At 38.9% G+C, this 26553-nt stretch overlaps 1 protein-coding gene across 4 annotated transcripts in view; it reads left to right on the top strand.

Moving 5' to 3' along the window:
- The window catches only part of LOC135212697 (transcriptional adapter 3-like), an 87892-nt gene that overhangs the window by 26984 nt on the left and 34355 nt on the right, over positions 1-26553 (top strand). For all 4 annotated transcript variants that reach the window (XM_064246380.1, XM_064246383.1, XM_064246382.1 and 1 more), the window contains 3 exons: positions 1411-1565; positions 2056-2187; positions 16308-16466. In XM_064246380.1, coding sequence (XP_064102450.1) covers positions 1411-1565; positions 2056-2187; positions 16308-16466 — 446 coding nt within the window. The remainder of the gene's footprint in view (positions 1-1410; positions 1566-2055; positions 2188-16307; positions 16467-26553) is intronic.

Below are 26553 nucleotides of genomic sequence, written 5' to 3'. Positions count from 1 at the left end.
CCATAGTGTTCATACCGACACTCTCTGGGAGGGTGAGCGAGTCAGTTATACTGACCTTTTTCTTTATTTATTTATTCTCTGGTATGTGTTAGTACATTTACCCTAGAAATAATAGATTAAAGGATATTTCGCGCAGCGACACGAGCTGAGCCCAGAAAAGTGTTTCATGCTTTCTCACAAGTGTTTGAGAGTAGGGCATTGATCTGGGGGTCTTATAGTAAATTCAGTGTGTGCCAAAGTTTTTAGAGAGAGGTTTTTCACAATTCATACACTTTATTCTGGGGTGTTTTATGTACCAGGAGTTGTATCTAAGATTTAAACAGTTTTTTCTTAGTTTTGTTGTCATTCTCTCTGGCTATTCTGCTTGGAACTGAGAAAAGCATGTTTTTGTGCCTTGTAAGAGTTGAGGGTTTAGCTAAGGAAGACCAAGATTTTTCAAGGCATTGTGTTGTTATTATTATTCTAAAGTATGCAGAGATCAGAAATGACTATAAATGTCATGGTTTGTTAGCGAAGACAAGTCATTTTAAAGGCATATGTCAGAATACAGTCTCTGAAAAACAGGCATCCAATTTGAATGTCATGGGTCATGAAATTGGTGATGTCTCCACCTCCCTGGCCTTACAAAAGAACATAGAACATAATTCTTTTATCAATTTTGCCCCCATGAAGTTTTCCAATACCTTTGTCAGTTTTAGGGAGGGCAAGGTATTGAAACCTCTGAGGGGACATACTTTCGTGATTGAATTTTTATCTTCTTCTTTCTAGCTTTCGTCATCTTTACATGGTTTGTCCACTAAGTTATTTCTTTTTATGGTGTGCGGAAAGGGTAAGGTACATTAGCTACATTGTAGAGCCCGACTAACTGAGGACAATCCACAGTTTTACTAACAGGCATGATCCTATATTAGTCTTCAGAATTTATGAACTCTTGGACACCACTCCGGCGGTTTGCTGACACAAAAGCCACAAGGGTCTTGCCTAATCAGCTACATACCTGGCTATTATAAAGTGATTGGATATTTTAGCAAAACAAATACATATACATATTTTTAAAAATAAAGTTATTTCTTATGGTACAAATCCATCACTGTACAAGTAAATTGCCTACTTCTGACTTTTCATGTTTTGCTGTCAGACGACACATCAAATGACCATTTTCGCAACTAGAGGTGCTTTGGAGTTGGGATATCCAGTTAGCCATGGTGGTTTCTTTTAGAATGCATTTAGAAATGGAGTTGACACACATTGAGACCATATTTCTTAGGTCTGTTTGACAAAAAACAAAATATGGGCAAACATATGATTGATTGGTTGGTATGGAAAAAATAGGTTTGAGTATTTTTTTTGTAGTCTTGTCAAGTCTTCTAATATGTATTGTATAACTATCATTGTTTATTGTTTTCACAGTGGTGAATGCAGAGGGAGTATCAATGGAAGAATTAGATGGCCTACAGTTAGAGCTAGAACTCCTGTTGTCATCAGTTCTTGTGCGCCAGATGTCTCTTAATAATCAACTCGGTATTATTCATCAGTTAGAAAAAGGAAAATATGTTCCCAAGACTGTAAGTTTTTACCATTTTATTATATGGCTGTTTTATTCTAATCCTGTGTAATTATAATAATTCACTTTAAAAGTGAAAATGTGTTTGTTTCGTCGCAACCGCATACTATATTACCATATGCCTAGCATCCTAGTCACGATGTTCCCAGGACAATCAGTCTTGTCTTTATATGTATATATAAGATTATAGAACCTTGTAGATTTTGTTAGATATTGTGTATTTTTTAGTCTGCAGATTTAAATATTATAGTAAATCAATATCAAGATTGTGATAGAAGTTTTTAGTTTAAGTATATACCAGAAGTTTTTAGTATAAGTATTTACCTTCCAAGATTGCATATTGTCCTTCCATATATATTTCATGGATAGCTATGTAGAAGGAAGACATGAAGATAATATGAATATCTTTATAAGGAGACTTTATACATATCAGATTTCTTACAACAGTTTTTGAATTTTTTTTTCTGTTGTTACAATTTCAACAATTTCAGGCTATATCCCCTGGCAAAAAGATAAAACGAGAAGATGGCGAAAGGCCTCCAAAGAAAATGAAAGATTCAAGTGGAAAAGCAAGAGACATTTTATCATCCCCTGGTCCTCCACCTGGAATAAAGCCACCAAAGGTTGGATAACAAGAAATTTTTACTTATTGAGTATAGTTTGTATATGGAAAGTTTTCAAATCTAGAAATACCTCTTAATAACATTTTCACACTCAAGAGATGAAGCTCTAGTTGTTTGGCAATTCATTATGACCATACATTTAGCATATCTTAGGTTGATCATGAAATGTTATTGAGTTATGCATTTTGAATAATTTTACTGGCTGGAGATGTTTGTTTAGATTAGGATTATTTTAACTTAGACCCATTACTTTAACATAGCTTGGTGATGCAATGCACGTGAATGGCCCAGTTAGGCTAGTGCTTGGGTATACAGTCCCCAAGATCCCAGATAGTAAGTAGAATTATATTTTTATATAAGTAATATACCAAGTAATTACACAGCTAACAGTTTCTAGCACCGGCAGCTAAAATTTGGAATTCGCAGTAGCGATTCTTCTTTGCTTTGGCTATAGGTAACTACAGCTGGTTCACTTAAGGTAGATTCTTGGGTGAGCTCTATACTTACGAGACATTTGTTTGGCAGGCGCTGATTGGCTGGGAGCTGCCTACCTCCAGGTACCAGCCAATCAGCGGCCGCCAAACAAACGTCTCGTAAGCATACGGCTCATCCAAGAATCTACCTTAAGTGAACCAGCTTATGACAAGGTTGTGGGTCGAAAGCAGTTTGGAATTTTTCCTGGAAATTGGTGAACTGGTTCCATGCAATTTAAAAATACCATGCAAACAAACAAACAAACCAACCTGGAAATTGGTGAAGTTTTTTTTTTTTTTTATTTGGCATTTGTTTTGATTTGACTTGTAAAGAATTGCATTTTTATTAGATAATTACCCAGTTAATTGAGATAATTTATCACCTGTATCTTCAGATGAAGAAGACTTGAATCAAGCCAGGAATCCGACTCTGTACTATAACTCCTCGTGCTGTTTTTTTGTTGGAGCATTTCCAAGCATTTTCCTCGCCTGCCTCTCTTTCGCCTCCTGCATTGTCCTTCATGATGAGTAATCAGCCATCAGGCTATGCGAGACCTCAGAAGATGGTGCTCTCATCATCAAAGAAAGCTCTACAATAGATGTAGAATTGGCTTTCAGAGAGCAGGGAAAGGTCTGTTTCAGTATCCCACCTTTTCGTCTTGCTTGCCAACATTACTGGTCTTACTTAATGGGAGAAGCTCCTTCCCTGGGTGTGGCTGCCTCCACCCAGGGAGACTTCTCGGGGCTGATTAATATGGGTTGTAGGGCAGCTTTCTCTTCTGGAAAGGTTTTCTTCTCATCCATGGAAATGGACCACCTGCTTAAGAACCTTTTTAAGGCCTTCGAGGTGCTCAGCTTCCTGAATTGGTGTACTGGAGCGCTGGCAAAGAAAGTTCAAGACCCAGCAATTCTGGAGGAGTGTACTTCAGTACTGCTTAATTTTCTCCCTTATGCTGATAAAGCAGTAAGGGATGGGTCACAAGAGATGGCTGGGCTATGCATTGTGGGAGTGCTTAAGAAGAGAGAAATTTGGGCATCTTTCACGTCTAAGGGCATGACAGCACCACTGAAGTCTGCACTTTTATTTTCACCTCTGAATACGAAGCACTTGTTCCCACTGGAGATGATAAGTGAGATTGCTTCTCACTTACATAAAAAATCTACCCTGGACTTGACCTAATTGACTAAATGTAGTAAAGATTGGCCCTCCTTCAAGAAATTGTCATCTCCTCTTCAACCACAAAGGGGTAAAAGTAGATTCACCTTGAAGGCAATTAAGAAATTGGCCTCAAAGTCAGCCTCACAAGTGAGGGCCACATCCTCAATGCATCAGTAGGAGCAAGGCTTCATTCCTTCTGGGAGGAATGGAACAAGAGACAAGCTGAGCAATGGGTAGTGAGTGTATTGAAGGATGGGTATTTGATCCCCTGCAAGAAGAGGCCTCCCTTGTCCAGCATTCCCGTCGTCTTGACAGCTTACTCTGTCGGCTCAGAAAGATATTCAGCCCTTGCAAAGGAAGTATCTTGGCTCATCAGCAAGGGAGCCACAGAGATGGTCAGGAACATAGAATCAAAGGGCTTCTAGAACTGTCTATTTGTTGTGCTGAAAGTGTCAAGGGTGGGGCGGGTGGAAGGAGACCTGTGTTGGATGTAAGTACTTTAAATGTATTTATAGAAAAGACCAAGTTTTGCATGGAGTCCAGGCAATCGGTCCTTGAATCTATTGGTCAAGAAGACAAGATGGTCTCACTAGATATGCAAGACGCATATTTTCATATTCCCATCCATATAGATTCAAGAAAGTATCTAAGGTTTGTTCATCAAAACCAAGTTTTCCAGTTCAAAGCACTAGGTATTAGCCTCTCAACTGCTCCACAGGTGTTTGCTCAGGTCGCTAATTGGCTTCATCTAGCGAGTCAAGATTTTGCTCTACCTTGTGGACTGGTTGCTTCACTCCCCAGTTGCCTCACTCCCCAACAAAGAAAGCTTGCATGGAGGACTTACAAAAGATGTTACAGCTAACTCAGGAATTGGGTTTGCTACTGAACCTGGAAAAGTTGCAACTGAATCCCACTCAGAACATTCTTTATTTGCGGGTTTAGATAATTTTTCAGACTTTATGGGTTTCTCCATCCAACAAGAGGGTGGAGAATTGCCTAGAACAAATATCAGTTTCTTTCCTTTCGTTCTTTCACTGCCACACAGTAAATGAGTCTTCTAAGCACTAGCCTCAGAATAATTTGTGAGACTGAAGGTTTCAGAGGAGGCCACTACAATTTTGCCTGAAGGGGTGCTGGGATCAGAAAGTGCTCCAGGATCTTCATATTATTCCTATAACCCAAGAGATAAGAAGGACTTGCTATGGTAGAGGTCAGAAAGAAAATTGATAGAAAGGAAGTCTACTACTGTTGAACACAGACCTAGACTTCTTTTCCGATGCATCACAACTAGGCTGGGGAGCCATTCTAGTGAATCAGGAAATATCAGGAAAGTGGTCAACAGAAGAGAAAAAACTTCATATCAACCTGAAAGAGTTGAAGACAATATTTCTCAGTCTTCAACATTTTGCAATACAGGTACACAATCAGACGGTAAGGTGCATTCAGACAACACTACAGCATTTGTGTTCATAAAGTTCCAAGGAGGGACTCACTCGTTCTCCCTCTGTGAGGTAGCGAGGGAACTGTTATGTTGGGTGGACCAGAACCAAACAGTTTTCATCACTCACTTTATCCACAGAAAAAGCAGTGTTTTAGCAGATGAGCTAAGTCACCAGATGTAGATCCTCCTGACAGAGTGGACTTTCGACAGCAGGGTATCCAATGAATTGTGGAAGATATGGGAAATACCAAGCATAGACTTTCTTGCGATGTCGAGAACGATTCAAAATTGGTCAAATCTGGATTTGTATGCATTTTACCTATTCGGAATGTTAAGATTTGTGAAGAAATTCCGTTCTTATCAGAACATAAGAATGACACTCATTGCCCCATTCTGGCCGCAGAAGGAGTGGTTTCCAGACATTGTGGACCTGCTGACAGACTTTCCACTACTTCTGCCTACCATTCCAAGTCTGCTCAGACAGCCCTTTTTCAGGAGGTTCCACCAAAGCCTATCTACTCTGGGCCTAACAGGCTATCGACTGCCAATAGACTCATCCAAGTGAAAAATTTTTGCGAGCTAAAGCAGAGGTTTTTGCCAAACCACTATTCCTCAGATAGATGATTTTCTTTTGTATCTGCTGTTGTTGGAAGGACTGTCAGCTTGCACTGTTAAGGTGTATAGAGCAATGCTCAGCTCTGTATTTGACATAGAGGTTTGGATGTTATCATGTCGGTAATATGTAATCAAGATCTTTCTGTTCTTCTTGAATCCTTTAATATTTCAAAAACAAAGAAAGAATCCCCCTTTGCTTGGAACTTGGATGTACTAGTACTGAAATGGTTGACTGGTGAACACTTCGAACCACTTTGTTACACCTCTCAAGGATCTAACGAGGAAAACGATTTTTCTAGTTGCTCTGGTGACAGCTAAGAGAGTGAGTGAGCTGTACACCTTTGATAAGAGAGTAAGGTTCTCAGGAGGAGATGCAGTATGTTCTCTCCTACTAGATTTTTTAGCAAAAAACGAGAATCTTTTGCAACCGTGGCCTCATTCTTTCGTTATTAAAAATCTTAACAGATTTGGTTGGTCCGGAGGAGGACGAGAGGGCACTGTGCCCAGTGAGAGCCCTCAGACACTATTTACAAAGGATGGATAAAATTCTTGGAGACATTAATAACGTGGTGTTCCATAAAGAACCCTTCCAGACCGACGTCAAAGAACACAATATCCTTTTTCTCAAAGGATCTTATTTTAGAAGCTTACTTCCAACTCCTACCCAAGGGAAAAGGATCTGTTAACCCTGAAAGTGAAAGTGCATGATGTCAGGGCAGTTGTGACCTCGGTCCTGATCAGACATAATCTTTCCCTCTCCTTAGTTCTCCAAACAACGGACTGGAAATGTAAATCAGTGTTCGCAATGCGTTATTTACATGATGTGGAAACCATAGCTGGCGAAGTGTTCGGTGAGGAAGTGTAGGAAGTGTTCATTCCTTTATTCTATCTCTCACCTTGAAATAATGGTGTTGAGTTATTGGGGAGTCTGGAAGTACAAGTGTACCCAGTGGACCCACCAGTCTCTTTTAATTTGGGTTGTGGTCATATAGTTTTCAAATATTATTGGTGGAGGTAACTGCATTGTTCTGGTCATTTCATTATGGTACTAAGCCCTGGGCAGGGGCAATTGTATATATGCACTACTTTGTTGATGACTTTGTAATGACCTTCGCCACAAAGTAATTTTGTAACACTGTCAGCCGTCGGAGTACTGTTTCGCTGCAGAGTCCCCCCACATCAGCAGCGGCCACCTGGCTTTACAGCCGCCCCACTAAGTGTTGAGATGAGCGCCGACCAGAGGCAGTATCTACCTGCAGCAAGTCTCTCTACAGGTGAGGTAACAACAAGCATTGTTTCAGTGCTAGCCATATGTATATTTTAATTATTTACAGTGATCACTTGTTTATTGCGGTTAATGGGGAAAATCTGCAAAGTAGGATTGGCCCCCCCTAGGAATTTCTGTATATGTGTGTGTAGGTACCATAATGTTTAAAATATGTATATTTATACTTTATATATATATATATATATATATATATATATAATATATATATATATAATATATATATATATATTTTACTTAAATCTATTTAATTATAAAACCTTAATATTATACATTCACTCTCTCTCTCTCATCATACGATACGTATTATGGTGTTCTACATTCACCAATGACAGTAGTAGTATCTTGAGACATGACTCCAGTAATGACGACGAAAACGATGACAGACCTGTGCAGTTCGATGAATGTGATGATGAATGATGATGATGATGGTGTTACTGCACAGGTATAATGAGGCCTTTAAATCAGTTTGGGAAGCACCTCATCATCAGATATTGGTGCTGGATCGTCAACATTTGCTTCTGAGAGAGGCGAAGAGACTGGTGGTAGCAAAGAGGCTCCAGCTCCACTCGTAGAGGCTTCAGGTTCACTCGGAGGCTCTTCTGCTAGAGGTGCTGATGTTGTAGCTGGGTTTTTTACTTTGGAGAAGAACATGGTGATGGGTAGTTGCTGTCATTTTTTCTTTGCTGCAAAATGCCCTTTACAAAGACATAACCCCGTCAACACGGTTGCTAAACTCAACAGCTCGAACCATATTATCGTCAATGTCTTGTACAAATCGTTGCATTGCCCTTGCCATGTTGCACAAATGTTGCAAGTTCTCCAGGGTAAGGCCCCGCTCTTCAATTTCTTCGTCTTGCTCTTCTTTGCGTTCTTCTTCACTTGCAGACTTCGTCATCTCAAGGAGGTCTTCATCTGTCAGTGGGTCCGAATGGGCACCGATGAGGGCGTTGACGTCTTCTTCCATCATGTCGATGAATCCTTCATCCTTGATGATGTGAGCCAGCCTCACCGCCTTCTCCACCGCTGAGTGATGAACTTCGTCAGGAGTGAAGCTTGCATAGTCATGCGCCACATTAGGCCATAATTTCTTCCAGCAAGAATTTATGGTCTCAGTCTTCATGTCCTTCAATGCTTGCTGGATATTAGTCAAGCATGACACAATGTTGTAGTTACGCCAGTACTTTTTCAAGGTGAAGCCTTCGTCATTGTCGTTAACTGCCGCGATGAGGCCCTCCATTGTGGAACGTGTATAGAGTGCCTTAAAGGCACAAATGACACCTTGATCCATCGGCTGAATTAGAGATGTGGTGTTAGGGGGCAGAAACTTGATCTGAACCCCATCATATTGCAGGTCTGTTGCATAGCCTCCTGCACAGTCCATCAAGAGAAGGACCTGAAAAGGGAAGCCCTTCTGAGCCAGATACAGCTTCACTTGGGGAATGGAGCAAGGGAGGAACCATTCAAGGGTCAGGGCTTTCGTTATCCAGGCCCTAGAGTTATGCATCCGATACACAGGGAGCAGAGCCTTATTTTCGTTTTTTAAGGCCCGTGGATTTTTGGCCTTATAGATAAGGCCTGGCTTAAGTATAAAGGCAGCAGCATTGCCACACATGATTAGAGTGACTCGGTCCTTGTGGGCCTTGAAGTCTGGCCTTTTCACTTTATCCTTGAAGAAGAATGTTCGAGAAGGCATCCTCTTCCAAAAGAGGCCTGTCTCGCCCATGTTAAAAACTTGCTCAGGGAGGTAGCCACCATCACTGATGAGCTTAGAAAACTCATCCTCCACATAACGATGAGCAGAACCGGTGTCGGCAGAGGCAGCCTCACCATACAAAGGCATGCTTTTGAGGCTGTATCTCTTTTGAAATGTATCAAACCAGCCTTTGCTGGCTGTAAAGCCTCGTCCTTGAGGAGGCGAATCACTCTTGGCAGAGCTAGTACTGGCTTGAGGTTCGTCAGGATCATCTTCAGTGGCTTCTTCAGCATCTCCTTTGTTGTTGTCATCAGGCAAGGTTTATTCGTAGAGAGATTTGGCCTTTGTCCTGATCATGTTAGTGTCCAAACTCAAGTTTTTTTTCCTGCAATCAGCAATCCACAAGGCTAATGCAGCTTCCATTTCCACAATTCTCTTATTACACAGTTACCACACATTTTGCTTCTTTATTGAAGCTCATTGCAGCAGTTTTGCAGATGTTAGATTCGTCTGTTTTGATGTAGCGCACTGTCGATTCATTCACTCCATAATGGCATGTCACCGCTGCATAACTTCTGCCCTGTTTTAACATATTTTTACGTATGAGCCCGGCCTTAAGGGCCCAAATACGTAAAGGAAAATATTAGAGGGAAAATGCAGAATAAATTACTTGAAACTTACCTCAAAATAATTTATCGTGTTAAGTTACTCTAGAGGAGGTCGCCATTGAAAACCAGCTGATTAATCTTCATTACATTTATTTACACGAGGCCGTTGAATGGCCTGGAGAAAGAGTAAATGCAGCTTGTCCGCACAGGGACACACTTATCTCTCACAAGGGGCGAGCTGGCTAAATCAAGATTAACGTAGATGCTGGCTTTCAAAATTATTCATATTATCTTGCTTTAAGGTAGCACTTGCGAAGAGACTTGAACACGTGACTCAGCCGATCTGGAAAAATTCCCAGATTAGACACAAAAGATGTCTAGCACAAGTTACAGTTACTCACTTTGTCTAACACACTGGGGAGGAACCCTTAGTGTTAAATGAAATATTCAATGACTTCATTTGTCTGGGACGATCACAAAAGGGAGACATGCAGCCACGAGGCAGTGAAAGGAACAAAGGAATGTTCATTTGAGAATTAGGAGTTCCAATTGGGAAATTAAATTCAGTTTACCGGAAGTGCACCTTTGTAGGGGACTGGCATCCGCTTTGTCTGAGGTCTGGGCACGCCAGTAGCGCCGTTGTAGGCCTAATGGAAGGCTGGCTGGGCAGCATCTACGTCAGTCCTGGGTGACCGACTCGAGTGGACTGAGGCCGAATGCATGTGATTCATGGGGGATGGGTTCAGCTTATCCCCCCAATAGCAAGGCATCCTGGAAACAGACCATACAGCCAGCGAATGGTTCACAGGAAAAAGGAGCTTAGAAGTAGGCCTAATAAGTACTTAGCTAGCTACAAACTTCCCTTTGGGATACGTCCCTAAAGAGTAAGAATTTCTTTCCCCCGCTCTAACAGGAAATTCCTATCTCTGGCTGGCGTTTTCCCCTTTGAAGTCAGCTGATTCAGGGAAAATGGCTGCTTTTCTAGCAATCAAAATATTTAACTTAATGCTGGGTAGACGAGGCGATCAGTAAACGTAATAATATCTAAAAGTTTGACCTTTTCACTGATGGTCATCATCTTCCTCTTCCTCTTGGGCTCACTAGAAGAATCTTTCGCAGGGGCACGGCGCTTAGGAGGCATTGTAATGGCTTAACGAAAAGTTAATTTCGAACATAACACTAAGATACGCGAGACACAGTTGACAGCGTGAACGAGAGTGGCGAGATACAACAAGGGAAGAAGCTGGGAGAGGATGCAATGATGAGCAGTCAATCAGCTCACGGGGTACATCCACTCGTGCTCTCATTCATCAGTCTTGCGCCGGGAACCAATCACGTGCCTTGTCTGAGTCCCCGTGGGTATGTACGAAGCCTCTAAGAGAGCTTCTCTCTTTGTCTGGCATGCTGGGAAACGGTTTCTCTTGCGCACCACAATGAAACAACGCTGCTTTCCGCAATACGGCTGCCGACTTAGCTGTATTTTTTAATTTTTATTTTTCTATGAATATTTTTGAAAAATCAGCGATGCACTGAGTCCGCGAAACTTGAACCGTGAAGTGACGAGGGATTACTGTATTTTTGTTTTAAGTCATTATGTTGTCCATGATTCCCACCCGCTTCAGTGTGGAATCAGCAAAGTAATTACTGGCTAAGTTACTTATATAAAAATTACATTTTTATGATAAAATAAAAATTTTGTGTGATACTTACCCAGTAATTTTGGATGGAGCCCTTCTTCCTCCCCACATATGGACTCCTAGCATAAACAAATTGAGTGCTTGGCTGAGTTGTTCCTCCCGCCTATCCCAAAAGTGGGCGGGGTCCATGTCACCTACCTAAAAACAAAAGAACTGCTACCGCTAATTTCAAAATTCAAACTGCAGTCAAGTAGAAACTCTTGGCTATTACTGTGTAAGTATTATATAAAATTGTATTTTATCATAAAAATGTTATTTTTCAGGCTTTTTTCTCCCCAAAAAGGGTAGACAGGTTTCTCTCTTCTCTCCAAAGTGTTTGGCCAAGGAATGGATGAGCTTCCTCGGAACTCTGTCCTCCATCAAGCAGTTTGTCTCTCAGGGAAGGCTGCACAATAGGATTCTACAGTTCTTTCTAAGGGCCAGTTGGAACAGAAAGAAATATTTGGATGCTTTCGTGTTCTTGGTTACTCAAGAAATCAAGGAACACCAGCTCTGGTGGAGATCCAAAGAAAGACTGCTAGAAGGGAATTCCTTCTTCCTACTGAACCCAGAGCTGATTTTTTATGAAGACTCATCCAATATAGGCTGGGGAACTCTTCTGGAGGACAGGGAGGTCTCTGGAAAGTGGACACTGGAGCAGAAGTCGTAGCACATCAACATGAAGGAATTGAAAGCAATCAGCCTGGGCTTGCAAGTGTCTGTTTTAGAAGTCTGGGACAGAGTAGTTGCAGTGCATTCGAGCAACACTACATCTCTCTTATATCTCCAAGCAAGGGGGAACCCATTCCTTCTCCATTTGTGAGGCAGTGAGAGACCTTTGGGCTGACAGAAATCAAACAAAAATGGTAACCAGTACTGGCAGACCCCAGCTCAGTCGCCACAACCAAGTCATTCCTATAAAATGGACTCTAGATCCAGTAGTCTGCCTGGAATTTTAGAAGCTATAGGAAAGGCCAGTTACATATAGACCTGTTTGTGATTGCCAAAAATTATCGTCTCCCACTGTATTGCTCTCTGGTTCTGGATCTAGCGACATAGGCAGTGGATACCATGCTTCTGGATTGGAACTGTACATTTTTTCACCTTTCGAAATGGTGAGGGAAGTACTAAAGAAGTTCCAATCCCACAAGAACTTTTCAATGGTTCGCTGGCCTCTAAGAGAATGGTGTTTCCAGACATGATAAACCTTCTAGCAGATTTTCCCAGGTTACTCCCCCGAAGATAAAAGCTGCTCAGACAACCACACATAAGGAGATTCCATCAAGGGTTGTCTACGCTGGCTCTGACAGGGTTCAAACTGTCATCAAACAACTCAGAGAGCTAAAGGTTTTTCAAGTGACTGCTGATGCGATCTCAAAGCACAGACTTCAATCATCTTCAGATGTCTTACAACAAATGGTCCATTTTCCACACTTGGTGCAAACATCTGTGAGCAACTGATTTTCTACTGTATCTGAGGACTTCAAGAGGCTTGTCATCTTCCACAATTAAAGGGTACGAGGCACTGTTAAGCTCTGTATTCAGGCATAGGGGCCTGGACTTGTCATCAAATCAAGACTTGGCAGATTTGATTAAGTCCTTTGACATCTGCAAACATAGGGACTCGCAGCCTGTCTCTTGGCATCTGGACGTGATCCTAAAATGGTTGTCTGGTTGCCTTCGAACCCCTGGTTTCTGCTTCACTGAGTTTACCAGGAAGACCCTTTGCTAGTGGCCTTGGCTTTTGCCAGAAGGGTAGTGAAATTCAGGCCCTTGATAAAAGGGTTGCCTTATCAAATGGAGGCACCTTATGCTCCTACACTCTAGGATTTCTCGCTAAGAACGAGAATCTGCTACTGTGCCTTGTAGGCTAGGAAGATGAAGAAAGGTCTCTGTCTGGCGAGAGCTCTTAAATTCTACCTTCACAAGGCTGAAGATATTAGGGGGATGCCAGTAATTTGTGGTGCTCTCTGAAAGACCCCCCTCAACCTCTTTCTAAAAATGCTCTCTCATTCTTCCTTAGAGACCTCATTTGTGAGGTTCATTCCCAGGTAGAAGTAGAGGCACTACCTATTCTGAAGGTAAAGGCACATGAAATTAGGGCAGTGGCTACATCTTTGGCCTTTAGGTTTAACCTGTCTTTGGCTTCCATTCTCCAATCCACATATTGGAAATGTAAGTCAGTCTTTGCAACTCATTACTTGCGTGGTCAAAACTGTTTTTAATAACTGCAGTACTTTGGGTTCATTTGCGGTGGCTGGCACGGTTCTGGGAGAGGAAGCATAGGAAGAATTTCTTCCTACCTTACTCTTTGCCTTGGAACTGAGTGTAGTGTTGTGTCCTAGATGAGTCTGGGGCTACTTGGTACTGGATACCCTCCAGAGTCATTGTTAGGATGGTGGTGTTTTTAATTTTTTTGGTGTAGGTCTTTGAGTGTTCTGGCTTTTGTATTATGGCACTGTGCCCAGGGCAAGGGCAATGTCTGTGCTTTACTAGCACTTGGAGAAGTCCTCACTGTAAGGCTCCCTCTGTGTAGCAAGTGACCCTTGGTTATGCAACCACACCTCTACCAGTTGAGCTTTGCCAGAGGCATTAATTTCCTGCAACAGCTCTCTTAACAGATAAGAAAACAACAAGCGTTGTATTAATGCTAGCAAGTTTCTATTTTCATTTAATAATGTTTAATGCTTTGGAATAGACTACAAACATGAATCCCACCTCCTATTAATGTGGGAATCAGCTATGTAATTGCTTGGTAAGTTCCTCGTTGGACAAGTGAATTTCGTGTTCGGCTACCAATCCGGTTGTCCAAAGTTCAATTCTCGGTTCGGACAATGCAGAACCAGAGGAATTTATTTCTGGTGATAAAAATTCATTTCTTGATATAATGTGATTTGGATCCCACAATAAGCTGTAGGTCCCATTGCTAGGTAGCCAATTGGTTCCTAGCCACGTAAAAATAACTAATCCTTCGGGCCATCCCTAGGAGAGCTGTTAATCAGCTCAGTGGTCTGGTAAAACTAAAATATACCTACTTAACTTAATAACTTGGTAAGTTACACACATGAAAATATTTTTATAATAAAATGAGATTTTATTTATACTACTTAACAGGTAATTACAGATTGGGAGCCCACCCTCCTCCCCTCTCATGAATGGCAGGTCATAAGTATGTTGTTTCCCATCTACCTCGATAGTAGGAGGGCTACTTATTTACACCAAAACAAAAGAATTGCTACTGTGATTTTCAAATTTTAGCTGCCAGTACTTAGAAATTCTTAACTATGTAAAATCTCATTTTATTATAGAAATATGATTTTGCTAAATGTATATATGAGTGAAGTTATGGGATTTCATTGTTTGTTCAGTACATCTGAGTCTGGTAAGCAGAAAATCACGTATCGTACTTAATGGAATAATCCATCAAGAAAGCAGACATAATGTATGCTGAAACAAATGCTGCCAGAACTTGCCTGTCGAACCTTGTAAGATGGCATCTTTGTTTCCAAGGTAACTGGCCTATCATGCCCTGCTGTTTCTTTCTCCTGCTCACTTGAACATTTAGATGTACTTCATATCAAAGTTTGATCTTTTCTCGTGAAAATTACAACAGAATTATAATTAGAGATATTTCTTTCGGCCTTAGTTGCATATTTTGTTCAAGTTTTTTATGCTATATTTTATTTATATATTTTGGTTACATTAAATGCTAACATGTTAACAAATTATTTTTTTCTCTTAACACTCCTGTCTGAATATAGGAATCTTATATGCCATCAAATACGATAGTTATAGTATTTCCAAACCTTCTTATTGTTTTGGGCAGGGCAAGGGTGGGAATTGGCGCTGCCAAACAAATTTTGTCAATCAATTTATTTAGTATTTGAAAACACTACAGACTTGAGCAATGCTAAAATAATCATTGCCAGATTTTCTTTTATCATATTAAAACATTTCATAACATTTTACTCTGGGTAACGACGTAAAAACTGGTTTTGTTCATAAATGTGGCACAAATTTTGAGCTACGTTGCCAGTTCCCCTAAAGGATTGACATCCAAGCTAAGCTGCCCTTTAGGATTTAGGAAAATGATGAGTATGGGAATAAAAAATTGCTATTAATTAAAATATTGCAGGATTGTGTAGTGTATTTTAAATTATAAAGCAAGTAGTGTGAAGTGTGAGTACTATCATTTGTAAAAAAGGAAAAATATAAATTGTTAATATAGGGAGAAAATTATTTAGCAAGTGCATAATTTCTCCAAGCATGTATACACACACACACACACACACACACACACACACACACACACACACACACACATGAGAGAGAGAGAGAGAGAGAGAGAGAGAGAGAGAGAGAGAGAGAGAGAGGTCCTCATGGTGAATGTAAAAGGAGGTAGCGATTATCTTAAGAAAGATAAAAAAGGAGGATTTAACTTAAGTTTCCTCGGAAACAACAAAGCTCTGGACGACGTGACATGAGGAAAAAAAAAATACATTGACTGGAGTTGCTGTCGTGTAGTATGCTTCTTTCTATTTTTAATAATTGCAAATGAAATTATACAAATGCCTTGTTACAAGTTAGGATGATAGTTTGCACTCTTTCTATTGATCTTGTCGTATCTTCAAGTCCAAATACCCTAAGGGGATTTGCCACTGATGTATTGGAGAGTAGGATCAAACCAAGATTACTGTTGCTCCTAAGGGCATGGATTAAAAAGGAATAAACGTGGTCGCTTCCAATGAAGTACAATTGGCAGCATGGGAGGAAACGCCTAAAACGATTAGAAGGTTTGGAAATATAGTACGTATAGGTACATGAAATTTTAGGTATTATGTGCATGTTGTAACCTACCTGAGTTACCTTTTCTTCTTAATTTTCTTATGGAAGTGGACTGATATGTCCAAATAGTTATTTTAAAAAATGGGTTTATTATGAAAAAATTAATGTAGTTAATAATTTGTACATAATATTCTCTGTTTTAAGGCCGAATTCCATTTTTTGTTGAGGCAAAATATACATTATTTTTCGTCACATATCATATAATGTGTGCATCCTTTAGTCTTGGGTGTATGTATGTGTTTTGAAATATTTTGAACAAAAAAGTAATTGGATGCTTTTTTTGCTAAAAGTATTTTATGTATTTTTGCCTTATATTTTACAGGTAAAATGTTCTGTCCTCAAATATGAACCAGTATTTGATGTTCCTGATCTGGGCCCACCAGAGCAACCCAAACCACCACCCCCAAAGAACGACATTACAAATCGCTTTTGGGCAAATGTGGAACAGTATTGCCAAGAAATTACTGTTGATGATATAAAGGTTGGTATAGTTTTTATCCCATTTTGTAAGCAGGAAATAACTTGACAAGGAATGTCACTTGACTTTGTCAAAGTTAAGAATGAAATTATAGTGAAGAGTGAAATATCTAGATGCTTTTGTAAATGCTTATTGCAATTGGTATTCCATGCAAATGGAAACTCATCAGATGTATAATTTTATCTGTCAGAATCATGAAAAGTTGGGCACTAATATAATTAATCAACTAATGTGGTAGTCTCACATTAACCCTTAAGAGCTGGGCTAAAAGAGACATGCAACACCCCAGGCCAGGGAAACTTTGAGGTCAGTCAATTTAAGAAAAAGCACATCAGTAGAAAGAGTAAGATATGAAAATGCACATTCTGCAAGGAAAAAATTTCTAAGAAATTCTCTGTACCTTCCATAAGAAATTGAAAAAGACTATTTACAACCCCTTGTGGAGCGTCTTTTACAAGGCAATCATAAAGTTGACCAAGTTATACAGTACATGCTTTTTCTAATTTATAATTTTTTTTTTGTAAAATTATAGTTATAGTTCACGCAATATCAAAACGGGTAAGAACTAAAATCAGTAACAAATTCTGAGTACAGGCAATCGCTGGTTATTGGTGGACTTGGTTAATGGCGATCCATTTTTGTGGTGCTTGTCTACTGCCATAGAATCAGCGATTTTCAGTGCCATAATGCGCTGATTTCCGATTATCAGCGCCAATAATAGAGTTATGACACAGATACATTCCTAACTGGGGCGCCATTTTCAGTACACAAAAGGAGACTTGAATTAACATAATACCCAAAGAATATAAAGTTTCCGTTATGCTAATTTACAACTTGACTGGGTGGGTAATAAAGCAATAAATGGTAGACAGCTAAACAATACAAACATTTGCTCCACAATGAGGAAAGTCAAAAAAACATCAAATAGAATGGCTGATCCAAATGAAATTAGGAGGTAGGCAATTACTTAAACCAGTCTATAACTTCATCTCGGATGCAAAAATGCCCTAATACTCATTTGAGAAACATGTGACAGAGAATCTGGTTAAGTGCTTTAAATGATAAATAATTTGAATTGGAGCACACTTTTCTAAATGTTTACAAAATGATAAGCACACAAAGAGTGACTTTAGTTTGCTATGACATGTGCCCAATGAGCCCAGATGCAAGGATGGCCTGGGGAATTGGATGATTTGTTCTTTTCCTTGTCTGAATGGCCTTTGCTGCCCCAGTGCTTGGTGTTACACCTAAAATTTATAAAACCAACCAACCAACCTTGTCTGGAATGTTTGAAGGTTTATGCAGATGCACTAAAGTCTAATATAAAGTAATTGCTTTGTGATTTAACAATCCTGTATTAGTGTGTGTGTGTGTGTGTATGTATGCTTTGTAATCAGTTATGTGTAAATAGGATGTATGCATTGAGAAAAGAACATTTTTCAAAACCCTTACCGTGTGTTTGACATTTGTGTATGCATGTGCTTTATCTGCTGATCTTGTATGATGATGTAGCTGTGGTATTATACTGCTCTCTCTCTCTCTCTCTCCTCTATCTCTATCTTCTCTTCTCTATCTATTCTCTCTCTCTCTCTCTCTCTCTCTCTCTCTTCTTTCCCACCATTATCCATACATTATGGGGTCGTTTGCGTGATGCACCTCCACTGCCTTCTATCAAAGGCAGCATCCTCCACCAAACCTCTTCTCTCCCTATCTTCCTTCGCTTTATCTTGCCATCTAATTCTCTGTCTCCCTCTTGATCTTCTTCCTCTAACAGGTTCCTCCCAATTCCTCTTCACTCCCTCCTTGTCATCCATCCTCACACATTCCCATACCATCTCAATTGTGACTCTCTTATCACCTCTGTTCCTTAATCCACCCCAGCATTCTCATCTGTTCTCTCAAGCTTTGCTTCCTCTTTTCTTCTCAGCGCCCATGTTTCTGCTCCATACATTAACACTGGTCTTATCATTGTGTTATATATCTTGACTTTTAGCTTGATTGGCATTTTCCTATCACACCACTCCAGCTACCTCTCTCCACTTCCCCCATGCAGCTTTTATCCTACTGTCAACTTCAGCCTCACATCCCTCCCTCTTGGCTTAAAGTAGATTCTAAGTATTTATACTTTTCTGCCTGTTTGATAATCGAGCCTCTTTCTTGTATTGCTATTCTGTCTCCCCCCTCATTTTGGGACCACCTTGACGTGGTGAGGGGGCTCTCGAACCTCAGGAATCTCTTCCCAGGTTCGAACCCAAGAGTCCCATATGACATTATATATTTTCGAGTAAACTTATGTGGACTTTTCCATTTTTTGCCAAAATTTTTAAAAGCAAATAAATGAGAAAACATATCATGGCTTAACGTGGAGTTAAATCCGAAGCTAAATAGTGAGAACTGTGGTAGATCCATCATCTACCCGACAATGTTCGGACCTGTTTTTCAGGCGGAACTATTCTGTGGAGCTGGACCACGGATTCCAGGGGGGGCCTGGTTCTAGGAATAGAACTCTCGGCATTCTATCCAGTTTGCCCATAATGTGATTAGGATGGGGATAATTGTATCAACATAATACTCTTAGTCCTAGCAAGCGGGTTCTGCTTACACTTGGGCCATACTAATCATGTTATGCCATCCCCTTTTGGGGTAGGGTAGGGATGCGGACATTTGGGAGTCCTTTCTCACTTGTGCCTTTGGCAGAAGATTTAACTTCGCGAAGGGCCAATGATATCTTTTCAAGAATTTTTTTTTTTTTTTTTTTTTTTTTTTTTTTTTTTTTTTTTTTTTGTAAAAACTCAAAATTTATGAACTGTGAAATAAATGATTTGAGTACCCCTGGGCCCCATGATGGAAAAACTACGGCACAGTTGATGACCATTGGCACGTCACTCCCGAATTTCCTAGGTACTGCCACAAGTAGTGAAAGTACTATAAAAGATACAAAGGAACACCCTGTTCCAAGTAAAGCAGCAGAGCCAGAAAACCAAATAGAGTGCATAAATAAAAAAGAAACAAACAAAAATAAATTGGTAAACTCCAAATATCGTAACAATGTGGAACCAATAATTGATGAACAATAATTCTGAATTAGAGACAAATAATCCTCCCAGCAATACAGAAAAATATAAAAATCATAATAGACAAGCAACATACATAAAACAAGGACCAAAAAGAAACAAAAATTACCGACTTAATCCCACATTGGTACATTTTGATGACCTCTTTGGACCAGATAATTGGTCAAGATTTCTAGTCCTCAAAGCTGACAACAAAATCTCAGCAGCGATGCTAGAAAACAAATTACTTAACATATATCCAACACAAGACATGGAATGCAGACACATCAAGGACAATGAATGGCTTATCCAAGTAACCAATAAAAAGCAGTCCACTGCCTTTTTAAGTATAACAGAAATAAATAATATAAAGGTAATAATTACAAGCCACGAAACATTGAATTATGTACAGGGTACAGTCATCCTACCCAATAGCGAGCAGGAGCTTCCTTCAAAACAACTATTGCTAGACTCCCTAAAATTGAGATATAACAATATCCACGATTTAGAAATATACTCTATTTCAAGTAGGAAAGATAAAAGTAAAAATATCAACATTGCCAAAATAAAATTTACAGGCCAAGACTTACCATTTAAAATAAAAATTCTTGGACAAAATAGAGAAGTTCGTCCTTTTGTTCCTAAACCATTACAATGTACACAGTGCTCAAGGTATGGACACACATACAAAAGATGCCGTAATAAAGCTATATGTGCAGTCTGTGCATCAGATGACCATACCACTAATTGGAACTGTAATCAATCAAAATGTATTAATTGTGGACTAGCCCCATCACGCAAAATCTAAGGAGTGTTCATTTTACCAATATAACACAGAACTTCAGTTGTTAATAAATAGGACAGGAATGTCAGTCATGGAAGCCAGACTTGAGCTAAAAGTAAGAGGCGTTAACAATCCATCCAAAACCCCCACCTTTTCAAATGTGACTAAAAATCAAGACATCAAACAGCACAATGACAAACAAGATAGTATAAACAGGGAAACTGGATTTCATACCAATAATACTGAAACACAAAATAAAAGTGATATTACAACAACCAATACCACCACTAACATAGATGATTCAGTTATCCATGGAAAAGAACTTCCAATAGAAGAAGAATTAAATAATGATGATAATCGAACTGGCAAAAAGAAAAGAATTCTAGAAAGAACCCCACCTAAGGGAAAAAAAGGTAAATATTGAAAATTACAATCAATCCAGAGAGACTCCAACTACACCAGGAGAACATTTTAAAAAAGATATTAAACTAACCTCATCACAAGTGGAAATACACAATTACCCTCAATCTCAATCAAACAGCCAACATCTGGACAGTAAAGATCACTCTTTACAAGTTCCATCAAATAATACTAATGAAAATCATACCATTAAACCAAACCAAAATATAACTATCACCCCCCAACCATCCACAAGACCGAAATATCCCATTAACAACAACAAAACAAATAACCCCTCAAACCAACAGTCCTTATCACTACAGAAAAGGAACAATAGAATTACAAAACCAGAAATTTCTAAAGCTAGACCAAAAACTTCTGAACCAATAATTAACATTACCAAACATGCTTCATCTTGTGGTTGTAATGAATGCTTTGTAAGTACATATAACCAACTAACTACCAAGACAGAGGACACAGTACGAAATTGTATTGACAACTTTACCAAATTAAGGAGGTGCCCTTTAACACACCAACATGAGAACGAATTATGTTCTGAATCCTTAAAATACAAAAAGGAAATTATAAAATCAAAAATAGACTTATTAATATTCAACTATGAAAAACAAACAACTGCAGAATCTAATAACCAACATACAAATACAACGATTAAAAAACCACAAATAAATTCAAATGCATATAAACTACGAGATAAAGTAAAATCAGCAATCAATTTACAGAATTTAACACCAATTCCTCCCAATAATGGAATATAAAATCATTCAATGGAATATAAATGGTCTCTTAACCCGACTACGTCTGGGTGAATTACAAAGAATCATACGAGACCACAACCCAATGTGCATATGTCTACAACATATAGGAAGTAACCCTACAAATATCCAACACTATAAAATTGCCTGTTATTCACCAACTAACGGTGGAAAATTAGGCACAGCCATATACGTTCATAATAGCATTACATATGAACCTGTTGACATACCATCTATGCCATATCAAATAACATCAATTAAACTGTATATGCCTGATAAAAGTAAAATTACTATTTGTAATTTATATAACCAACCAAATTTCAATGCAAATTTCAGTGATTTTTCTGAACTTATTAGCAAAAGTATACAGGAACCACTACTTATAGTAGGAGATTTTAATGCACATAATCCATTATGGGATATTAATAACCCCACTGACACATCCGGAATCAACATAGAGAATACTATAATGAAACACAATCTGTATTGTCTCAATGAAAGTGAAGTTCCAACATATTTTTCAAATACACACCTAACCTTTTCTTCAATTGACATTTCATTATGTTCAAATGATGTAGCAGAGAAATTTGAATGGAACGTCCTAGACGATTCATACACAAGTGACCATTTCCCAATCATTCTGAACTACTTAAGTAATGTCAAAATATTGCCACCTACAAGATATAATATCCAAAAAGCTAACTGGGATAAATATTTCCTATACACACGAAACATACCACCATTCCCACATAATGAAGATCACAATACTACATGTGAATCCTTCTCAAACTTCATAATAAATGCTGCAGATAAAAGTATTCCAAAAACCAAAATCACATTCCACAAAATCCCCTGTCCCATGGTGGAATCCAACATTAACAACATTAAGTAAAATAAAACATATATTGAGTCGCAATCTAAACAGACTCAAAACTCGCCTTAAATCACTCAACAAAATGCCCTATAATATAAACATATTAAACAAAATAGTTATAACAAACATAACAATTAACCACATTAAACCACTATATAACAAATATACAGCCAAATTTAGAAAAACGGTAATAGCTGAAAAAATCGCATCATGGAAGGAATATGTCTCAAACATATCTTCAAACACATCCACAAGGGATGTCTGGCAAAAGATAAGGAAAATCAATGGAAAACATATAAGACCTCCAAGAAGTGCAATACATTTAAATGGAAAAATATACCATGATACTTATGAAATATCAAACATAATTGGGAAACATTTTGAAAACATCAGTGCTTACTCCAGCCTAGATACACATTTTCAAAGTATCAGAAAACAAAAAGAAAATATAATACTCAATTTTGAAACTCTTGAAGACCTGGAATATAACTATATTTTTAACATGGATGAACTAGATAATGCCATCAACTCTTTGTCATCCCTCTGCACCAGGATATGATAAAATATCATTTGAAATGATAGAAAAATTAGCTCCTATAGCTAAATCATATTTATTAAATTTTACAATAGTATCTGGCTAAAACGTGTCTTTCCTGATAAATGGAAACATGCCATAATTATTCCAATAAACAAACCAGGAAAGGATGCAAGTAATCCATCCAATTATAGACCGATATCTCTAACAAGTTGCCTATGCAAAATCTTAGAAAAAATGGTTAATGCACGATTAACGTATATAATAACCAAAGAATCCATTTTAACACCAACACAATCTGGTTCAATAGCTGGCAGATCAACCCTAGATCCCTTAACACATTTAGAAGATCATATCAAAAAAGGCTTTGAACAAAAGAAATTAACAGTAGCTATATTTTTTGATATAGAAAAAGCATACGATACAACATGGAAAACATAACATCATGCAAAAACTCCACTCCAAGGGACTAAGAGGCCACTTACCAATATTTATTAAGAACTTCTTAACAAACAGAACTTTTCAAGTAAGAGTAGAAAATTCCTACTCAGTAACCTATAAACTGGAAGAAGGAATCCCTCAAGGTAGTGTCTTGAGCTGTACATTGTTTGCTTTAGCAATCAATGACATTACTATAAATTTACCAAGTGGTGTAAAAAACAGTTTATATGTTGATGACTGTCATTTACTATACGAGTAGTAATCTGAGACATGCTCAGAGAGTTCTCAGTACTGCCATTTCAAATATATGTAGTTGGGCAAATTCAGTTGGATTTAAATTTTCAACTGATAAAACAAAAGCAATCGTCTTCTACAAAGACAAAAGGTGGATGAAGAACCAAACAATCAAACTGCATCTTTATAGCACTGAAATACAATTTTGTACAAAAATCAAGTATCTAGGAGTAATATTTGATCAACATTTAAATTGGAAAGAGCACATCAAATACATTAAAGCCAAGGGCATCAAAGCCCTTGCCATATTAAAAAAGTTATCACACACTAATTGGGGAGCAAAGCGAGACATTTTATTAATGATATATAAGGCAACAGTCTTATCCATAATAGATTACTGCTGTCCAATATATTCATCCGCCTCAGAATCTGCATTAAAATCTCTCGATGCAGTGCACCATGAAGGCGTGCGATTGTGCACAGGAGCTTTCCGATCGTCCCCAACAAACTCACTTTTGGTGGAGGCAGGTATTTTGCCCTTAAAACATCACCGTAATTTAATAACAATACAAAGAGGTCTTTCAATGCAAGCGGGATCGTCTCCTGCAACTTACTGCTTCCAAAACTGTAATCAAGTAACAGCAGTTAATAGTACTAGCTCTTTCCCAAAAAGAGCTAGATACATAATGAACATACATAATATGAATCCAATTTTTCACCCACCAATGGAATTGCCACCACCATGGATTTTAAATAGAGTAAAGATATGTACCTCCCTGTCTTACCTACTCAAAAAACAAATGACAAGTACGGAAATGTACCGCCAACATGCTTTGGAGCACATTAGAAGAAAAGGCGACAAATTTATGATATATACAGACGGCTCCAAAAATAATGTTGGAGTAGGAGCATCTGCATATTCGAAAAATATGTTAAGTAAAAAAAAGCCTACCTTCAATATCATCAGTATTTACTGCTGAAGTCACAGCCATACAGATGGCTCTAGATATGATATCTGAGGCAAAAGCAAGTGTCTCTGTAATTTTCAGTGACTCACGTAGCGCTATAGATGCAATAGGACAGTATAAATCAGGAAACCAAATAGTACAGGAAATTCAAATAAAAATTCATCAACTCCTCCAATCAGGAATATCAATGGAAATATGTTGGATCCCAGCACACGTGGGAATAAAAGGAAATGAATATGCAGACTCTGCTGCCAAATTAGCCTGCACTATCCCTCCAACAATTTCATATGCCCCAGTGTCAGACTGGGTAAAATCAGTTAAAACATTAATTTACCAGGATTGGAAAGAAGAATGGGCCTCTGTGCCAACAACAAATAAACTTAAAAATATAAAAACTGAAGTCTATGCATGGAGGACATCCTCACAGGAGGAAAGAGCAAAAGAGGTGATCCTAGCAAGGCTACGTATAGGACACACAAGATTCTCACATGGTCACTTGATGTCAACACCACATGCTGACCCAGTGAAATGTAACAGATGTCAAACACCCATGACAGTACAGCATTTGCTTGTTGAGTGCCCAAATTGGACCCAGCAAAGATCTATTTATCTGCGGAGTTCGGAAATGAAAAATATTCTTGCGGAAAGCAGGGATTTTTCAATTAATAAAATCATAAATTTTTTAAATAAGACGGGTTTCTCAAATAAAGTTCTAATTTTTTTTTTTTTTTTTTTTTTCTCAGGATTGATCCCTGAGAACCAGCCCGAGAAGAGTCTACTTGAGACTCAGAGGTCTGGAAAAACTAACACCTATTAATAATAATAACTATTCTGTCTCTATCTTCCCTACTGCTCAGCAAATCCATGCTGTGTTAGTTTAATTCCCCTGTAGTTACCACAATCCTTGACATCTCCCTTCTGCTTGTATATATTTTTACGTATTTAGCGGCCTTGAGAGAGGCTAGATACGTTAACGGAAATAATTGAGGGATTTCAAGAGGGAATTGCTTTAACTTACTGTAAACTGATAGTTATTGATAATTTCTTTAGAGGGAAGGTCGCCAGAAAACTCGGCTCGTTACTTTACAGCTATTTATTTACAAAAAGGCCCGTGCTGGCCTGGAGAAAAGGTAAATGATGGCTCCAACTGGAGTAATTCAAGCTGATTTTCATAAACTTGGGTAATGCACACTTGCGGGCAGAGAGACGGCACGTGACTCATGGAATCTGGAAAAGAATCCCAGATTAAACAAGATAAAAGGAAAAAATGACTTCTTGTTTTGATTAATTAATTCTCTAACACTGGGGAGAAAGAACTTTTAATGTTTCACTGAGGTATGCAATGACTTCATTGGTCGGGGACGATCACACAAGGGGAAGCATGCGGCCATGAGGCAGTGAGAGGGAACAAAAGGATGAATTCCTTTTGGGGCTGGAAATTGAATTGGGAGAATGAGGATCAATTGATAATAGGATGGGAAAGACTGGCAATATGCTGTTCCACAAGACATACCTGGATGCAATGTTCAGTGTGGACCTTTGTAGAAAATGTGGCACCCGGCTTTGTCCAGGTCTGGGGTTCGTGCGCGCCAGTACGCCATGGATAGGCCTTAATGGAAAGCAGATGGTCGGACATCCGTCCGACGGTCATGTCTGGAGACGACTGAGACAGAATTCAGGTCGTTTGCTTGGGGGTTGGGATTCAGCTTAACCCCCCACGAGCAAGGCAAATCCTGGAAAACAAGCATACAGCCAGCAGAGGGGTCACAGGAAAGAGAGCTTAAGATATAGGTCTAAGAAGTACCAATCTGCCTACATCCTTCCCTTTTGAGATACGTCCCTAAAGCTGACAAAAGACTATATTCCCCCAACTGGGGAACTCTCTACCTCTGGCTGGCGGGTTTTGGTTCCCGAGTTTCCTAAAAATCAGCTGATATTCTAAAGAAATGGCTGCCGTTTTCCAAATCAAATTAATTAATTGATATCTGGGTAGACGAACGATCTATAAACGTCACAGCTCCCCCTGTTA

This window comes from Macrobrachium nipponense, chromosome 41 (genome assembly GCF_015104395.2).
Source record: "Macrobrachium nipponense isolate FS-2020 chromosome 41, ASM1510439v2, whole genome shotgun sequence".
NCBI lineage: Eukaryota > Metazoa > Arthropoda > Malacostraca > Decapoda > Palaemonidae > Macrobrachium > Macrobrachium nipponense.
Note: the sequence above shows the minus strand (reverse complement) of the source record. Positions and strands in the feature narration are given on the sequence as shown.